Source organism: Lichenostomus cassidix, chromosome 17, assembly GCF_008360975.1.
Source record: "Lichenostomus cassidix isolate B80296 chromosome 17, HeHo_3.0, whole genome shotgun sequence".
Classification (NCBI taxonomy): domain Eukaryota; kingdom Metazoa; phylum Chordata; class Aves; order Passeriformes; family Meliphagidae; genus Lichenostomus; species Lichenostomus cassidix.
This window is the reverse complement of record NC_139497.1, coordinates 2,525,302-2,536,648: the sequence shown is the minus strand read 5'-3', so window position 1 is coordinate 2,536,648 and position 11,347 is coordinate 2,525,302. Positions and strand designations below refer to the sequence as shown.

Genomic DNA, 11,347 nt, shown 5'->3' with positions numbered 1-11,347 from the left:
TGCCTGAAAACCAGGGAGAATGTGGGGAATGAATATTCATGTGCCTAAAACTGCAGGATTGAATTAGGAATCTTTCTTGATTCTTCCACAGCCTGCCCTGTACAGACATCACAAATCACTTCAAAAAAACTTGTTTCTTCATTTATAACCCAGCAATTTCTGTCTCGCAGAGAGGTGCAAGGTTAGCTGAGGCAAAGCTGATAAAATCTAGAGGGAAAGTGCTGTGAAAGCTTCATTCCACTGCACTGACTGAACTTCCCCTGAGTGCAGTGGGGAGTTGAGAGTTGCAGCTTTTCCATGAGGGCTCTTCAGGCAGAGCTGGGGGCAGGAGGTCACTGGGTGCTCATGTTGCTATAATTTGATGTCAAGACATTATGGAGCAATAGGAGTGATTGTGGAATGGCTTTCCTCTTGCAGTGTACTCTGTTTTCAATAAGCCAGTGTAGATATCATTTTTCCAGGGAATTCAGCTGGAATTTCCAGGAGCTGCTGCACAGTTTTGGGTGGCTGTTACAGTGAGGCACTGGTGGGAAAGGTTGTCTGTGCTCTAAATTCCTATTGGCCTTTGCAAATGCTGCTCAGAAGATGCCCTTGTAATTTTTTTTGTGGAAAAACTGTATAAGCTGCAGCTGTCTTTGTCCTTTTTCAGGAATTAATTTATTTGTCACCAGAACAAAACCTCCCAAGGCTAAACTGGTCAATTAACAGACACTCTGATTACCTTCAGCAAGGGCACAGCTAAGCCAGGTACTGCATCTTTTTTTAGTGTGAAGATGATTTAATGACAAGAAACACAGGCTGAAAGAATCTCTGAGCATCTCTGCCCCACTCCCAATGATAACATGGAAAAACTCTCCATGAACTTAGAAAGCAGAACAAAGAGTGGAGTGGGAAGCTAATGGGAGCATGTGTCATGCTGCCATGGCACCGGAGCCTGTGTGTTCTCCAGGCTTTTTTAAAACACACTCTGAGTGAGTTCTGGTTTCAGCCACAGCTCCAGGGCTGTGGGAAGGTGGGCAGGCAGGCACAGGTCTGCTGGTAATGCTCAGCATCATCACAGTGCTGCTTCCTGGGCTGCTCCTTAAATTGCAGTCAGGGACGCAGTCTGTCATTTGGGAATCATGGGTTATGTTCCCTGCTTTGCCAAGACTTCACTCCCTTTCCCTCAAAATACTGAGTTGTCATAATTTTGCTGGCAGTTTAAGGACATCCAAAATTAGAGACATCAATATAGAAATCATCCTTTTCAGCTGAACTCTCACCAAGAGTGAGTTCTTGTTGCCACCTGTTTTCTTGGAGAAAGATGTTAACAGCTGGAAAGCCTTTGAAGAACATCTTTTTTTCTAATTTTGTGGCTTGTTTTGTCCCCTGAAATCAGCTGCACACACTGTGACTTTCATTCTTTTTTGTGTTTTTAATCCCTGCAGAAGGAAATTTTCTGGAGGTACTTCAGCAAGTACTTCAGTGGGACAGATTAGAAAACTAAATAAGAATTAAGCTAAAATCACTGCCTGTGTGTTGCTGCTGACTCACAATGCCATTGCCATCTTTCTCCTCCCCCATCACCCATTCTGGCTTCCCCTTTTTTTATTTATCTCTTTTTCTTTCCCTTCCCTTTCCCGTCTCATGGTATAGCTGAGTAGTTTCCCCTTTTCTCAAACCAGTTTTGTTCCTGGAATCATCTTTTCTCTAGGCAGAATATAAAGGAAGGCTGCACCCAAGACAAGTTTTGTCAGAGCCAGGACACAGGAGGAGAATCAAGGAGGCTTTTGTGACTGTGAAGGCTCAGGTTGGTCCATGTGATCCAGGATGGTGGATGTTAACAGGGAAAAAAGGTTTATTTTACACCTCTGAGGTAAAGTGTGGGTGTCAGATTTGATGTCTGTGTGGTCAGACAGAGCACAGGGATCTCAAATGCTGGGAGGTAGAGAAGGAAGAGTGAGCTGCTCGTAAAGCAGAGGCAACAGCTAATTAGGACACTTCTGCATTCTCAGTGTATGAACATCTTGGTTTCTCCACCACTGCCACACTGCTCCAGGAGGCTCAGGGTGTGCTTGTGTGCTTTCTGGTTGTTCTTTCCAGACAGGACAGCACTGCTCACTGACACTCCTCACCACTGCCATGTTGGAAGAAGACAACGATGAGATCTGTTGGAATAACCTGGAGAACTTCCGTGTGAAGCTGATCTCTGTGATTGACCCTTCCCGGATCACCCCTTACCTGCGGCAGTGCAAAGTGCTCAGCCCGGATGACGAGGAGCAGGTTCTCAATGACCCCAGCCTGGTCATGCGCAAGCGGAAGGCAGGTGGGAGCACTGGAAACCCTTTTGTGTAGTTCCTAGGCCATCAGGTTGGGATTGGCTGGGGAGTTAGATGTTGGAAGGACTGCCCAGGGAGGTGGTGGTGTTACCCTTGCTGGAGGTGTTTAAGGAAAGCCTGGGTGTGGCATTTGGTGCCATGGTATGGTTGACAAGGTGGTGTTTGGTCATAGAATGGACTCAGTGACCCCAGAGGTGTTTTCCAACCTAACTGATTGTGTGATTGGATCACAGGGATTTTTATATGTGGAGAAAGTGAAGCTGTTTTTTGTTATGTTACAAATAGGTAAAGAGAAGTGACTGAATAGAATATCGTGTTGCCATGATTTCAGGTGTTCTCCTGGACATTCTTCAGCGAACAGGACAAAAAGGCTTTGAGGCGTTTATGGAGAGTCTTGAGCTTTATTATCCACAGCTGTACAAGAAAATAACTGGCAAAGAGCCCAGCAGGGTTTTCTCTCTGATTATAGGTAATGTTTGTGTTCTCAGCAACAGCTCTTCCTTCTGCTCTGCTGTGCAGAGTAGGGAGCACTCCCTGCCTTGCTCCCTGGGTGCTTCAGGAGGGTTCTGGGTAGAACAGCTCTGGTATCACTGGTTGGACTGGGGAGGGGGAGGAAGAAGCAGGAGGATGAATTCTTCCTTCTGCCTGTTGTGTCAGTGACACTGTGGTGCAGGAAAATAGAGCAAAGAGGAACAGTGGGGATAACTCGATCACACATCTTCACTGTTGGCTGCAGCGATGTGGAGGGGAAGCTGAGCTCTGTGTGTGCCTGGCAGCAGCCAGGACAGCAGTGAGTGACCCCTGCCCCCCAAACAGACACAGCTGGGGAGTCTGGCCTGAGCCAGGTGCTGATGAACGAGATCATGAAGCTGCAGAGCGCCGTGCAGGAGGAGCGGCGCAAGGCGCAGGAGCTCACGGTGTGGCTGCACTCCAAGGAGGACACTATCAGGGAGATGTGGGTCAGGGACAGCCTGCTCCGCAAGCACCAGGAGCGAGCCCAGAGGATGAAGGAGGAGAGGGACAGCCTGAGCAAGGAGCTGAGGAAGTGCAAGGATGAGAACTACAGCCTGGCCCTGAGCTACGCCAAGCTGAGCGAGGAGAAGAGCGCGGCCCTCATGAAGAACAGGGACCTGGTGCTACAGGTCAGTCACAGTTTCTCCTGACTTGTCTTTGCCCAGGATGGGCTGGGCCAGTCCAGCATGAAGCACTGAGCATCCTCTCTAGCAGGTGTCTTCACAGTCCCTAGCTCAGCCCTGTAGGCCTGTATTTTACAGCTTGTGCTTGAATAATGACCAGTCTTACCCTCACTCAAGGCTGTCCTCCCAAAGGCAGCACAGAAACATGTTTATATTAGCACACAGGCAGGACTCTCGTCCTCAGAGCACAAAAATTCCTGAGGAAAACAGAACCGGGGAGAAACTTGCCCTGTGTTTGTCTGGGAAACAGAGTGAGAACTGCTTTTGCAGGCCAGAGCATCCTCCTTGCTCCTGCTGAGCTCTGAACCTTCTCACAGATCGATCACCTGAAGCACAGCCTCATGAAGGCTGAGGATGACTGCAAGCTGGAGAGGAAGCACACGATGAAGCTGAAACACGCCATAGAGCAGCGCCCCAGCCACGAGGTGGTGTGGGAGATCCAGCAGGAGAAGGAGCTGCTCTTGGCCAAGAATCAGGAGCTGGAAAACACTCTCCAGGTTGGTGGGGTGGTTGAGTATGGACTCAAGGGATTATTTGTAGCAGGGCAGCTCTGGGGAAGATTGGGGCTCAGCTGTGGCCTTGTTTTCCTAAGTCAAATACAGCAGTGTGGGGAGAGAGCTGATAATGGAGTTAGGTGGTGGATCTGTCTCACTTCTTCCTTTGTCCTGCAGGTTGCCAGGGAGCAGAATTTGGAGAAGAGCCTCTCCAAGGAGACTGTGGAGAATGACTGCAGCCAGATCCTGGAGGAACGCCGGGAGCTGGTGAACACCATTTACAGCCTGCGCAAGGAGCTGCGCCGAGCCAAGGTGCTCCAAGAGAAGGTAGGTGCTGCAGTGCAATTTCCTGCTGAGATCATGGATAAGACAGGCAGGTGAAGCACCTGCAGTGCCTTGCCTGTGGAGCAGAGCAGCTGCTCAGGAGCCATCCCTGCTGCTCCTACTGTAATACTTTATTTTAGCACTCTGTGTGTGGCAGGTGACAGCTCAGACACCCCACAGAGCTGTGGCCAGAGCAATCTGTGGCACAGAGCAGGAGTGGGGACAGTCTGGCTCAGGCTCTGCCCATAACCAGGTGCTTTTGACCTTGTCTCAGCAGTTTGCTGAGGAAAAAGAGATGCTGGAGCTACAGTGCACATCTCTGAGGAAGGACTGCCAGATGTATAAAAAACGGATTGAAGTTGTTCTGCAGCAGATGGAGGAAGTGGCTTCGGAAAGAGACCAGGTGATAAAATATTCCTCCCTGCTTATCACTGCTCTGCTGCTTGAAGTGGGCAGACAGTGTAACCCTGCCTCTGGTGCTGTGTGAATGGCACATGTTGTCTCTTCCCACAGGCTCTCCTGACCCGAGAGCAGTTCCACATGCAGTATTCCAAGCACCTGGTGGAGAGGGACACTTACCGCAAGCAGATCCGGGAGCTGGGGGAGAGGTGTGATGAGATGCAGCTGCAGCTCTTCCAGAAGGAGAGCCAACTCCTGGCCACTGAGGCCAAGCTGAAAAGGTTGCAGCTGGAGCTGCCCACGCTGGTACAATTGTCCTTCTGTGTTGGGATTGGGAGGTTGGGATGGGGTCAGAGTGTGGCTGTTCTTTGAACCTGAGCAGCTCCAGCTCAGCAGGCAGTGACTGCCTGCCTGAGTGACCATCAAAATTAATTAAAACTATTTCTGTGCAATACTGAGTTTAGAAAATGAAGGATGGGGTGGTTTCTATGACCTCACCCTGGTTCCAGGCATGGAAAAGCTGGACAGATGCAAGCTAATTCCACCTGTGTTTGTGTTTGGAGCATTTCCAAAGGTGATGAGGGGTTCCTCAACTGCCAAGAGTGATTCTATTTAGAGACTTGGTGTGAGCCATTTGGATGAAATGGGGAGCTGAGTTTTCTGGAACTAAATTAGATATATTTTAATTAACACGGCATCTTGTGTACTTTCTCAAGCGGCCAGACAGGAGTGTAGGAGGCAGCAAGTCCACACTTCTGTGTTTTCTGGAGCTCTCAGTCTTCTATAGCTTCCCTTGCTGTCACTTCCTTACTCGTGAGGAATGATTAATCTACACTGGTTTTGTTTCAGACCTCTGACCTGGATGACACCTCCTCCAGAGATTCCCAGGAAGTGAGTAGGGTGTCTTGTTTACTTTTCTATTTCCTCTAGGATGGTTTCATGTTCCTCACCTGTGCTCAGTTCCCCATCTATCAGCAGTTTCTCATGGCTCAGGCTCATTTTAGTGACATAAAAAGTACAGAGGCAGTGAAACAGTGACAGAATATCCCTGTGTCCTGAAGATCTAAGTGTAGGACAGAGTTATGGCATTAGTCAGCGAGATTTGTTGAGTCTAAGCAAATCAAGGGAATTGAATTATTTTGAATTGCTTCTAACTGTCTCTCTTGTGTGAGAACGAGCAAAAATAAGTCTTACCCTGGAGCCATCTGTAGTAAAGAGTTTCACTTGGTTCATAACTTCAGTGTGGGAGTGATTGTCACATTGTCTGGAGGCCAAAAGTATAAATGAGGCCAAAGGAAGCTGGATCTATTCATGGATGATAAATCCCTGAGTAAATCTGTAACTCCTGGCTCAGTCTGCTGTTAGCTGACAGCAACAGGGAGAGCTTGGCTCTAGCATGTCCTGGGTTTTATGTTCCTTTATCTGTTCCTACAGACTGAGGGACAGTTCTGATGTTCTTGCTCTGTTTCTACCCTGCAGCTTGCTCTTCACAGTCACCTGGATGAAGATATACAGACAGCTAAAAGTAAGAGGAAAACACTGGGTGGAGTTCTGGGGAGGATGGTCCATTCTGTTTTGCTCTCCTGGAAGATCTAAATGATACTTTCAGTCATTAATACGAGAGATTGTTTACAAAAACTAAACAGCACTGATCCAAAAAAGCTTTTTTATTATTCTACCTCTCCCATTTCAAAGTACATATTGTGGCATCTACCAATGCTGTGATTTTTTTAATCTTTCAGAAGATTGCCTGGAAGGACAAAACCAGGAGCTCAGCCCTCGAGAGAGCAATCTGCCTCCAAAATCACCAAGTGTAAGAGAATCTTTGTGGAATGTTCTTTACTATGACTAGGGTTTGTGATCTTTATTGTTCTCCCTAATGATGGATTTACCAGCTTGGAGAAGCATGTCAGAAGCTCCTGCTTTTCCAAACTCTGAATCCGCCCTCCAGAAAGGGTGAGCTCTGAACAGCAAAACACTTGCAGTGGACATTTCTCCATTTGTACATAAAAGCTTCTTCTAATTACTTTCTGCCCTTCATCTCTGGGTGTGGATGTTTTCCAGTTTAATTGTCTGCAGAATTAGTGTCGGTGCAGAAAACAGAATCCCAAATTTACAGATGTGATGGAATAAACGTAGTGAAACTGTGTGAAACAGAAGTATTACCTATTAAAGAACCTGCTGTGCAGATGCAGGAAATGACCTGGTGTTAATACTGATTTGATCTGGAATAATTTTTTTTTCATTTTGTTTTTTTGGGGGGTTTTTTCTATTTCAAGGAGTGTGGCTTGGCCAACGAGGAACCTGCAGAAAAGGAGAGGAGGAGGATGAAGGACTGCTTTGAGCGTTACCGAAGGTCTGGGCTGCAGTAAGCAGGGCTAACCTGGAAATATCCATGATTTATATTTCCCTTTTCCTGTCCCCAAGCGAGATTCAGGGAGGGCACAAAAGGGATTGATACGCACTAACAGTATGACATGCTGCTCGTTTGCAGAAAACACCTTCTAAAAATGATCCGTCTGGTCTTGTTTTCAGAAAAAGAGCGCTGAGAAGGCTGCCCAGGGACAGACACCATGAGGCCGACTGGGAGAACACCTCGGGCAGCGACAACACCGACACTGAGGGCTCCTGAGAGAGGGACAGCACCAAGGTCCCCTTGGAAAGGGACAATATCAACACCAAAGGCTCCTGAGAGAGGGACAACACGACACCAAGGGCTCCTCAGGAGCTAGACCCTGAGGGAAGCCCCAGCCTGTGGCTGAGCTTCTCAATTTCACTCTCAGAGGACTTGTTTAGATTTTAAAACCAACCAGCCGTTTGCGAAAAGGGCTATAGTGACGCTATGGTGTGGCCCTGACGTCCCCGCGGTTAATAAACAGGTTGAAATCTCTGTGTGTGAGGCAGGGCCGGGCTGACCTGCTGGTTAATTAGGGGTTAATGAAGGGAGCTGCCCGGCACCAACATGGCGGCCGCCAGCAGCCAACATGGCCGCCGCCGCATCAGTGCCGCCATCTTGCGCATGCGCAGTGCGATGAGGCGCGCGGCGCGGACCGCGCTCGGGGCGCTGCTGAGGGAGTCACCGCCATGGCGGCACTGCCGCCCCCCGCCCGGCCTGAGGGGCCCGGCCTACACCGACCCGGGGCCGCTCTGGAGCCCTGCCCGCCCGGCCTGCACCGCCCCGGGGCCGCTCTGGAGCCCTGCCCGCCCGGACTGCACCGCCCCGGGGCCGCTCTGGAGCTCGGCCCGCCTGGTCTGCACCGCTCCGGAGGCACCGCCGGCCTCGCACTATCGCCTGGTGTACACCTGCAAGGTGAGCGTGAGGATGGGGTGTGTGGAAGCGGCGCTGCCCGCAGGGAAACCCTTGGGGTTAGCTGTTAGTGGGCAACTTGCAAGGACTAATTCAGAGTGGACGAGTCCTCTGGAGGCTTCTAGGCCAACCTGCGTGTTGGAGGAGGATGTTCGGGGTCTTGTGAGTATTTCTGAGGGTGGAGATCCCACAGTTTTTGTGGATTCCCCCTCATTAGGGAGCCACTGAAAGCACCAAAAACCGCCCTTAGCCTTTGTGTCTCGGGCTGAGCTCACAGCATCGTAACACGATGGACCCGCCTTGGAATAGTTAGAGGTGAGGGAGGGAAGAAGTTTTTATTCTCAGAAGTAAAGTATTTTAGTCCAGAAAATCCCAGGAGCTGCACTAACCGTGCTCACAACACGCACTTGGTTTTTCAGGTGTGCCAGACGCGCTCGGCCAAATCCATCTCTAAGCTCGCCTACCACCGCGGGGTGGTGATCGTGACCTGTCCCGGCTGCGGCAACCACCATGTCATCGCCGATAACCTGGGCTGGTTCTCCGACCTGCAGGGAAAGAGGTGAGTGTGCCAGCGGCATCGTCCTCACACCCTGTTCCCCCGTGCAGCTTCCTGAGCTGGTATTTTATTCCTCTGATGCTTTTAAAATGTGGCTCAAAGAGAGAAGTTTTCTCCAGTTCGTTAAAACACACCATCTCAGTTTAGAGTCACTGTAAATTGATTGTCGCTGTCTAGGACCCAAATAAATCAGTGTGAAGCTGCAGCAGAAGCTGTGGGATAGACAGGGATCCTTAGTGGTGCCAGCAGGTGATTTGCTGTTCCCATCAGGCTTTATCACATCCCTGCTGGGTTTCCTTGGATAAGTGTTTCAAATGTGTAGATTGATCTGCTGTGGGATTCCAGTGATTTCTAACTTCCCAAGATACCTTTAAAAGCTTCTGTTTAGCTGTAATTGCTAAATTATTGATCGTAGTGGATGAAAAGAGTCCCAGAAGGTTTGGGTGGTTTTCTGTGGTGTATTTGGGTGGTTTTCACGGTGATCCTCCTGTGATTCACTGTGGAGTCCTGAGAGCAGAGTGAGCCTGTGCATGACTGTGTTGGGCCTTTGCTGTGGTGTCACTGTTGGTTCTCAAATCGCTGTCCAGGAATATCGAGGAGATCCTGGCAGCCAAAGGGGAGAAGGTGAGACGTGTGGCTGGTGAGGAAGCCCTGGAACTGCTGCTGGAAAGCTCAGCAGAGCCCGAGCTCCAAGGTCAGCTGGCAGAAGGGGACAGTGGGGAAGCTCCTCCAGAGCCTGGCAGCAAGGGACACACCTGACACAAGGGACTGTGGCCTGTGGGACACACCTGACTATGATTTGGGTCGTTCTGCTCATGGGCAAGAGACTCTTCACCTTCATTCCCTGATTTCAACTGTCTTTGTTTAAAATAAACTCAGGTGTTGGGTTTTCTCTGTTGTGTGTCTTTGCCTTGTGTAGTTTTGCCTTTGATGAAGCTGATGTCTTTAAAGATGGTGTTGGTGTTCTTGGTGCCCCAGCAGTGTCCAGTGCCTGGCTTTGTTCCCTGCTGAGAAGGCAGCCAGAAATTCTTTGTCCATGTGTTTGACCTAGCGAGGTGCAGCTGGAGCTGGAGGTTTTAGGGATGCCCAGCTGTGGTAACTGAGGAGAAAGGGTAATTGATTCCACCTGAGGAGATCCTGCCCAAAATTCTAAAGCCAAAATGACCCTGCAGGAGGGTCAGGTTGCTTGCTCTTACTGCAGTCAAATGCTGCTTTTATCTGTTCTTTGACATCTTCCAGAGTTTTGTTTCTGTGCCACTCCTGTCAGGGCTGAAAGTTTTGTGTTTTAATCCCACTTGAGCTCCAGCATGGGGGTTTTACAACTTCTTGTTGGTGAGGGGGAGTGTGGGTGTGAAGGCAAAATTAATAGTTGTGCAGCATGATGGAGAGAAGTAGAGCACCTAGAAAGTTGTCTTGGCAGATATGGAGGGGCTCATTAGTGCTACTGCAGTGTTTTAAGATTAGTTAGAAATTTAAAAAGTAATAAATGACAGATGTAGGTGTTTGGCAGCACGCAGCTCTTGGGTAGTGGGGGATCAGGCACGAAGGTGATTGTGTTACACTTTCTCAGGGCTTGTTTCCTCTCTAGCTGCTTTCTTATGGTTTTGAATTTGTAATCAAAGACTAATTCAGTTTGGAAGAGTCCTCTGGAGGATTCCAGTCCAATCCCCTTGTCAGAGGAGGATGTTCAGGATCTTATGAACATCTTCAAGGGTGGAGGTCCTACAACCTCTGGATTCCCCTCATTAGGGAGCCACAGAAAGCAGCAAAACCTCTCTCAGCCTTTGTGTCTCAGGCTGAGCAAACCCAGCTCTCTCAGCCAGGCATCTCCAGGTGCTTGTGGCCATTCATCAGCCAAGGACTCAGTGAGGACATTGCAGGCTTTAGTGAGTGTCCTTCATCTGGAATGTTCATAACAATTTTATAAGTGTTGCAGTAGAAGTGTTGGGTCAGACCAGCAGGAAAGTAGTCATGTTCCTGTGGGTGTGTCAGCACAGAGTGATGAAACAGGGGCAGGAACTTCATCAGCCAGCTTGTGTGGGCTCAGATCCTGATGAAATACAGCTCTCCCTGAAACCACCAGCTGCTGGAGTGACCCAGGATTGAGAAACAATCCTGCATCTCAGAGCACTGCTGTGTGCTCCCCCTGAGCTGGGCTGCTGACAACTATTAGCACTGCTGGAAAAGTGCTTATTTTATTACCTTTAATCTGAAAATCAGCATTCTGCTTCCATGGTGCTGATGGCTTTGATGGGGTGGAACAGCAGCTGTTGCAGGATCTGTGTTGCCTTGGAAACAACTCATTTACAACCTGGCTTTTTTGTACCATTTTACCTACCTTTCTTACCTGTTACTGGGTCCCAGCTACAGGAAGGTTGTGCTAGTTTTTGCTGTGTTAGAGTAAAAAATGTAGCAGAATCAATGTTGGCTGTTCATAATTTCAGTGTTTCCTTGTCCCAGTGCCCTCTGGCACCATGTTCTCTTTGGAGGCAGGACAGAGACAGGTCCCTGTGCAGCTCTGAGCAGGGAGGGTGGCAGTTCTTGCTGCTGCTCTGAAGGTCCAGGCTAAGATCATGGGAGGGAATTTGTATATAACACAAAAAGATTTGCTGCTAAGACATTGCAGGTAAAGAAAGGGGTTTTGTGCTCTCTTTTGAAGCTGGTTTTTCTGAAAAATGTTGTATCACAGGGCAGTGGGTTTTCTCTGGAAAGGGGACTCAGGTGTGCACATGGGCTTGCTTTAGCCAAAGGCA

At 49.1% G+C, this 11,347-nt stretch overlaps 2 protein-coding genes across 7 annotated transcripts; both read left to right on the top strand.

Annotated features, from left to right (window-relative positions):
- Positions 1-22: 22 nt before the first annotated feature.
- CARD9 (caspase recruitment domain family member 9) lies at positions 23-7,634 on the top strand. Of its 6 annotated transcripts, none has more exons than XM_085076836.1 (14): positions 23-747; positions 1,694-1,789; positions 2,083-2,305; positions 2,650-2,787; positions 3,135-3,460; positions 3,832-4,011; positions 4,186-4,335; positions 4,610-4,735; positions 4,846-5,037; positions 5,581-5,622; positions 6,211-6,256; positions 6,474-6,544; positions 7,011-7,087; positions 7,267-7,634. In XM_085076836.1, exons 3-14 carry the CDS (start codon positions 2,122-2,124, stop codon positions 7,361-7,363), a joined length of 1,629 nt encoding a protein of 542 aa, XP_084932962.1. In that variant the 5' UTR covers positions 23-747; positions 1,694-1,789; positions 2,083-2,121; the 3' UTR covers positions 7,364-7,634. The 6 variants fall into 6 exon arrangements, with proteins under 6 accessions (XP_084932962.1, XP_084932960.1, XP_084932961.1 ...); XM_085076834.1 differs by having other exon boundaries at positions 7,011-7,099; XM_085076835.1 differs by having other exon boundaries at positions 4,607-4,735.
- Positions 7,559-9,486, top strand: DNLZ (DNL-type zinc finger). The gene is made up of 3 exons (XM_085076841.1): positions 7,559-8,041; positions 8,458-8,597; positions 9,182-9,486. Exons 1-3 carry the CDS (start codon positions 7,694-7,696, stop codon positions 9,351-9,353), a joined length of 660 nt encoding a protein of 219 aa, XP_084932967.1. The 5' UTR covers positions 7,559-7,693; the 3' UTR covers positions 9,354-9,486.
- The last annotated feature ends 1,861 nt before the right edge of the window (positions 9,487-11,347 follow it).

Bases quoted from the DNA above. Each gene is read 5' to 3' on its own strand.
- CARD9 (XM_085076832.1), top strand. From the start codon at position 2,122: ATGTTGGAAGAAGACAACGATGAGATCTGTTGGAATAACCTGGAGAAC. The intron at 3,461-3,831 runs GTCAGTCACAGT...ACCTTCTCACAG, and splicing joins ACAGGGACCTGGTGCTACAG to ATCGATCACCTGAAGCACAG. The intron at 5,623-6,210 runs GTGAGTAGGGTG...TCTACCCTGCAG, and splicing joins CCTCCAGAGATTCCCAGGAA to CTTGCTCTTCACAGTCACCT.
- DNLZ (XM_085076841.1), top strand. From the start codon at position 7,694: ATGGCGGCCGCCAGCAGCCAACATGGCCGCCGCCGCATCAGTGCCGCC. The intron at 8,042-8,457 runs GTGAGCGTGAGG...TTGGTTTTTCAG, and splicing joins GCCTGGTGTACACCTGCAAG to GTGTGCCAGACGCGCTCGGC. The intron at 8,598-9,181 runs GTGAGTGTGCCA...ATCGCTGTCCAG, and splicing joins TCCGACCTGCAGGGAAAGAG to GAATATCGAGGAGATCCTGG.